The sequence below is a fragment of the Oryctolagus cuniculus genome, chromosome 7 (assembly GCF_051225735.1).
Source record: "Oryctolagus cuniculus isolate XC-2025 breed Fujian yellow rabbit chromosome 7, ASM5122573v1, whole genome shotgun sequence".
Taxonomy (NCBI): domain Eukaryota; kingdom Metazoa; phylum Chordata; class Mammalia; order Lagomorpha; family Leporidae; genus Oryctolagus; species Oryctolagus cuniculus.
This window is the reverse complement of record NC_142873.1, coordinates 140,579,653-140,586,202: the sequence shown is the minus strand read 5'-3', so window position 1 is coordinate 140,586,202 and position 6,550 is coordinate 140,579,653. Positions and strand designations below refer to the sequence as shown.

The following is a 6,550-nucleotide window of genomic DNA, read 5'->3' as shown; positions in this document are numbered from 1 at the left end:
CGGGCTCCCGGGACCACCTCCTCCCGCGCCCGGACCTCGCCCTCCGCGGGCCCCGGGGCGCGGGGAGGGGCGGCCGGCAGCGCCGCTCCCGCCCCGCGGCCGCTCCCTCCCCGGCTCCTTCCCTCCCGGCCGGCCCCGGCGCCCCGCCCGCCGCCCGGCCGGCCCCTCCCGGCTGCTCCAGCAGCGCTCGCTCTGTCTCCGCCGCCCAAACTTTTCTCCGGGCGTCTCGCGCGGCGGCCGCCCCGGGCGCATGGGCGCCGCGCCGCAGGCGGCCTGAGCCCCGCGCCGGGTCCGCCCGCCGCGCCATGGCGGCCCGCGCGCCCCCTGCCGCACCTGCGGCCGAGGAGCCAGGGGGCCCGGGAGGCCCCCCGCGCAAGAAGAAGTCCCGCTCCGGCGGGTCCGGCCTCCGCCGCGCCTTCAGCTGGTTGCGGGGCAAGCGGCGCAAGAAGAAGGCGACGGGGGCCGAGGGAGCCGAGTCGACCACCCCCCGGGCCAAGAAGGCGGACGACAAGGCCAAGAGGGCCAAGGGCAAAGGCCGAGGTAAGGCGGCCGGGCACCTACCTGGGCTGGGCGCCTGGCGGCGCCGAGGGTGCGGCCGCGGTGGCTCCGCGGGAGTCTGAGATGTGTTGGAGGGTGGGGGCGGCCCCTGGGTCTGGGGGCCGTGAAGAGCTCCGGGCTCACCAAGCACCCCCATCCTGCGCTGTCCCTCCGCCCTCCCAGCGCTTTCCACACCCAGTCCCGCCTCGCTCCGAGGGGAGGAGACCCCCTGGCCAGCCTGGGGCCGGGATCCCCTGGCTTAAGCAGGAAGTGCTGGCGGTGAGGCCGGTCTCCCTCCCCCAGGCTCCCCCAGGTTCTGCCCTCTGCTGAGTCAGGGGCTCAGAGACTTGACTCTGGCCTGAGGCCCATGGGGCGAGGCAGGTGGCCTTGGGTGTCCATGTCCGGGTGTGGGGGGGTGTCCCTCTGCATCTAAAAGCTCTGTCCCCAGCCCCGCAAAGGAGCCAGCTTGGGGCACCTTAGCTTCTTGACAGTGTTAGTTTTTGCCACCTTGCCTGTCCCCCTGGAGCAAACCACAAACCTGCAGCTCCTGGTGGTGAGCTGACCGTGGATGACCCCACGCCCCCTCCCCAGCACTCATCTCCGAGCCTGGGGTAGAAACATGCCAGTGTTGGAAGTGTGCTCACGGCTGGGGGAGGCGGAGACCCACCCTCGATGGTGAGGCAGTGTCTCAGCGACAGCTCATTCCGCCTTTGGGAGTTGGAGCCCCGGAGCCCTTCTTGAGGGGAGGGGAAGGTGGCCCATGCCAACCCAGCTGGGGCACTTTACTTTGGGGCCACTTGCTTGGTTCGTTGCTCATTTTCCTGCCTCTGTGGTGTTTGCCTGAGTCTCGCAGGAGGGTGGGGGTCCCTTGGGGCTTGGCATCCTGGTCCTGGGACATCTACCTGGCCTGTCCCTCCACGCCAGGGTGAAGGTGAGGAAATGACGGCGCGCGGCCGCCCAGCCCATCCGGCCTGTGTTTACCCTGCCCGTGTCCTTTAACCACCTCCTTGGGAGAATTAGAAGGAACACTTTCAGGGTCAGGAAGAGGGTGGAAAGCTTCTTGTTTGATTGCATCCGGCCTGATCTTCCCTTTGGATAAGGGCCCTGCTCTCCTGCGGCCCAGCCACAACTAGGAGTCGGGGTGCTGGGGCTGGACCGGCAGGGTGAGGGGTATTTCAGGGGGTTCTGCAGCCCTGACAGGACACAGAGCCTGGCCCGGGGCTGCTCCACAGGGATTCAGGCTGAAGTCATCCATGTCTCACTTAAGAAGGCATGGGGCAGAACTGCAGCAGGACGGATGGTGGTCAGACTGGCAGGACTGGCAGGGAGAAGACTGGTGGGCCCTCTGCAGACCCTGAGAGGCCAGCCTGGAGCCGCGTGCCGGGAAACTCCAGCCCTGCAGGTCCCTGCTCTGGCAGCCTGGGCTTGGGGTCCCCCTGTCTTGTGTTGGGTATCAGGTGGCTCCGGGCTTCCTGGGCAGCAGGTCGGCCGCTGTGAGCCCACGTGCATGGGCGATACCTCCCTGCCCCCGGCTGTTGTTTCCCGAGGCCCGCCTGGAGGAAGTCCTGTTCCTTCTGCTCCAGCCTCCTATTATTCCAATTGTTTCCTTGTCACCCGCCTGGCCCAACTTCTTTTCTGTTTATTAAGAGAAATAAATCCGATCTCTAATCTCCACTGGCACGGCTGGCCAGGAAGGGGCAACCCAAAGGAAGCTTAACTCTTTGAGGGAGAATGTTCAGAATGAAGATTTGGGAGCTGGGGGCAGACAGAAAGTTCCTCAGAGGTCGGGGGCCTTTGCAGGGGGAGGTCATTGTGGCCTCCATTCCGGTCCCTGAACCAAAGACCCAGGAGATGCAGGTTAGACTCCTTTCGAATCTTCCAGGATTTCCCCTGCCCTCGCAGCCCCGTGTGGACCTACGGGAGAGGAGATCTGATGTGTATGGACTGTGTCAGTAGCCTTCTAGCCCTAATCTTGTTGGATCCCCTTTGCACGTGACAAAACTCAGGCTCAGGGACAGTGCGTGCTCTATTTGACCACACTGAGATGTAAATGCCAATCACCTCCCTCCAACCCTGGCGCTGCATCGCTGGCTCTCCCAAGGACCCAGAGCAGGGGTCGGGGTGAGGTTCTCATCCAGCCCACCCTCCTGGGGTCTGGCACGTGGCAGCCTTCCAGGTACTTCTGGGGAGGGGGAGTATCAGAGTTGGGCAAGTAAGGGTTTAAAGATTTATGTATTTATTTGAAAGGTAGGGAGAAAGAGAGAGAGAGAGAGAGAGAGAGAGAGAGAATTATCTCTTCCATCCACTGGTTTACTCCCCAAATGGCCAGAACAGCTGAGGCTGGAGCCAGGAGCTCCATCCTGGTCTCCTGCATGGACTCAAGTACTTGGGCCATTATCTGCTGCTTCCCAGGCAGCAGGGAGCTGGGATTGAACTTGTGTTCCCACATGGGACGTAGGAGGTTCCTCTGCACCACAACAGCCACCCCAAGGGGTTAAATACTGGCCCGGTTATTAGCAAGACCCATGATAGCGGACCAGCACCTTCTGTGGGCTCACTGCTCCCAGGACTGCCTCATGGGGAAGGGGAGAGTCTCCGAGGGATGGCCTTTCCATCACTCTGAGGATCTCATGAGAGCAGTTACAAAAGTTCATCCCCTGAACATTAAGGACTGGATCAGGAAGGAACGGGCTCCTCCCCTCTGCAAGCCTCAGTTTTCTCATCTGTGAAGTAGGGACAATTCCTGGGAGGGTCACATTAGCTAACAGCCGTCTCAGCGCTCTGTGAGCTGTGGAGTGCGGGCCAGATGGTGGCAGGCGCGCTGTTGCAATGCGGGGGTCCTGGGCATTATCAGCTCAGTCACCCTGATCTGTGTTTGGGAAACAGCTCACCCGGTTACCCCTCAGATACCCCAGAGGATGAGACTCACAGAAGCTTGGAGTCCTACCTCTCACCCATGGGAGGAGTCAGACCTGAGAGAGTTTGAAAAGCAAAAACAAACAAGAATCCATATTTTCCAGAAATATCACCTGGACTGCCATCAAAGTGTGTGGGGAGGAAATGTATCTGGGACAGATGCCAGGACCGGAGCCTGGTAGATAATCGGGGAGGGCTCCTGGAGGAGGTGAGCAGAGTACGGGAGGAGGCAGGGTCCTGGCTAATTGGAAGAGGAAGAGAAGTACCTGGAGGGCTGCCGTGCGCCAGACCCCGGCTGGGCATTTTCTCCAAAGTCTTGTGCTGCCTGCACACAATCCGGGAGGTGGGCAGTGGTCTGTGGGCTGAAAGTAAGTGGCTCAAGGTCACTCACTCAGCTTCCTTCATCTGAAAAAGCCTCGTGCTTTACCGCGCAGCTGCAGGCATCGTTCAAGGTGTGGGGTCCTGGAAGGTAACACAGGCAAGGTCCCTGCCCCTGTGGGAGTGACGTCACAGGATACCAATGACAGAGCCCCTCCGTGTGCTTCCGAAGGCCACGCTCTGCAACCAAAATAATACGACACTGGATGTGTTTCTGACTCTGGAGGGGAGTAGCCATTGTAGAGTCCCAGATGGGATCAGCCTTCGGGAGATGGATGTGTGGCCCTACCCTGCCAGGCCCCGTGGACTTAACCCCATGAACTCACTGGGGCCTTTCCAAGTCCCCTCTGGCCGCTTGCTCTGGAAGTGCTGTCCTTGGCCTGGAGTTTGGAGAGAACCAGAGTGTGAGCTATGCTGTGCTGTATGATGGTGGGCAGAGCCTGCCCCACTCCAGGCCCTGCAGACCCTGTCTTGACAGAGCTGGGGTTCAAGGGCCTCGGAGACCCTGGCTGGTTCTAGGATTCTCAGAGCTTGAGAATAGGCTGGCAGGGGTGAGGGTGGCATGGGGGTGGGAGTGGATGGGAACCCAGGCAAGGAGGGCCAGGCTTTGGCCAGGCCCAGCAGACATTGCGTCCAGTGGCCTGGACGTCCCGGGAAGATGGGGAGAGGGAGTCCACCAGGGAAGTGACTTTGTGGCGTTCACAGCTGAGTGAGCACCCAGGGGCTTTCTGGGTAATGGGCATTTTCCTAAGGTCAGAATGGCTTCTGTTTGCCCTTCAGTGAACCCTCCAGGTGTTGTCCCCTCTTGTCATTGCCTGTGCTGTCCCTCCTTCTTTCTCAGGGCCTGGCTTAGTGTCATTCCCTCTGGGGTATTCCCAGGAGGAATGAGTCGTTCCCTCCCCCCCCAGCAGGCTGCTGAGAGAATGGGATGCTGTGCTGACCTCCTTCTTGCATCTTCAGCCTGGGTGGGGCCTGGACCCATGGAATGGGGGCCAGGGTCCCTTTCTATGGGATGCATCCTTTCCATAAAGGAGTCTGGGGTTCCTCAATACGAACGTGACAGGGTGGTTGCTTTGTTTACCTCTTCCAGGCCCCTATGAAATGACAGGCGTTGGGCTCCGATGGCTGAGGGAGCCTCTCTCATATATTTCACAATAAGTACCTGCCATGGCTGGGCACTGTCGTGGGGGTGAACGGGGTCCATCCAGGGTCCTGGGCCTCATGCACCTTATAATTTGTGTATGTGGGGGAGGGTGACAAACACTGAGCAAGTCATTAAGGGTCAGAGTGTGACCAGGGCCCGACGTTGTGCCCTCCGCGATGCCAGCATCCCACGTCAGAGTGTCTGTTCTAGTCCCAGTGGCTCCGCTTCAGATCCAGCTCCCTGCTACTGACCCGGGGAAGCAGTGGAAGATGGCCCAAGTACTTGGGTTTCTGCCACCCACGTGGGAGACCCAGATAGCGCTCTGGGCTCCTGATTTCAGTGTTGCCCAGTGCTGGCCATTGTGGCCATTTGGGAAATGAACCAGCAGATGGAAGACCTCTCTCTCTGTCTCACTGTTACTCTCTCCTTCAAATAAAAATAAATTTTTAAGTAAAAAGAAGTGTGACCAAAGAGGAAGTTGTGGGGCATCTCAGGGACAGCTCACAGCTTCCCCAGGGAGGTGGTCATGGACAAGGCACCTGTGGCCCTGAAATCAGCAAGGTCCCTGCTAGGGGCTGGGAACAGCTGGCTCTCTGGGGTTCCGTGTAGCTCACTGCTCTCAATCCTGAGGGTAGGGGCCAGGTTGACCAACTCTCCCCTCTCCCTGGCCAAGGCCTGGTGCCAAGGGGTTCCAGGCAGAGGGTAGGGGGCTCACTATGGACCCCTGGAGCCTGGGCATGTTGGGATCCCAGACGCAGAGGTGGTGGCCGGAGATGCACTGGGAGCCCTCCTGGCATGTCCAGCTGGGCAGCTGAGGCCCGGAGGAGGAAGTGACTTGCTCAGGGTCACATGCTTTCCAGTGGCAGAGGCGGAGCAGGAGCCCACACCTACCGGCACAACTTCAGCTGCGCCACTCCTTTGTTCAGACTTCAAACGGAAAAGAAAAACCTGGCCTGGCGCAGAGAGGTGCCTCTGCCAGGGGCGAAAGAGCTGGTTGGGGGGGGGGGGGGAGCCAGGCCCCACGGGCCTCCCGTCCCCTCTCCCACTCCCAGACCTCCCCTGGGAGTGTACCTCAGGCCTGGGAGGGGCTCCCAGTCACTGGCCCCCCCAAGGCCCCCAGGCAGGGCTGACAGCTGAACTGGGCAGCCAGAAAGGTCCACTCTGTTTTGTCAGCAGAAGGCCTGGCAGGAGCCTCCCCCTCCACCTGCCCCTCGGAAATCCCCTCTCCCCAAGCCCTCCAAGCCGGCCCAGGCTCGCGCTGTCACATGCCGAAGCAGGCTCGTGAGTGGAGCCATTGTAGATTGTTTCCGCCACAGCAAGCGTGGGGGGGCGCGGTACATACGCCTCCCACGTGCAGACCCCAAGGCCACCTCCAGCCCCCTGGCTGACTTGGGGAAGGATGGAGGTGATGGCAGCGTCCTTGGCTGGTATGTGTGTGTGTGTGTGTGTGTGTGTGAAATCTCTGTCCACCTCCTCCTCTTTTAACACTTCCGCTGCTTCACCGTCCTTGGGGGCAGCTCCGTGCTTCGCATGGTGTGTGTGTGGGAGCACTGGGGAGCAGCTCAGCCAGCCAAG

At 61.0% G+C, this 6,550-nt stretch overlaps 1 protein-coding gene across 1 annotated transcript in view; it reads left to right on the top strand.

The window, feature by feature from the left end:
- The window catches only part of NHSL3 (NHS like 3), a 29,821-nt gene continuing 23,271 nt past the window's right edge, over positions 1–6,550 (top strand). Inside the window, exon 1 of the mRNA XM_070078802.2 lies at positions 1–540. Coding sequence (XP_069934903.2) covers positions 306–540 — 235 coding nt within the window. The 5' untranslated portion in view covers positions 1–305. The remainder of the gene's footprint in view (positions 541–6,550) is intronic.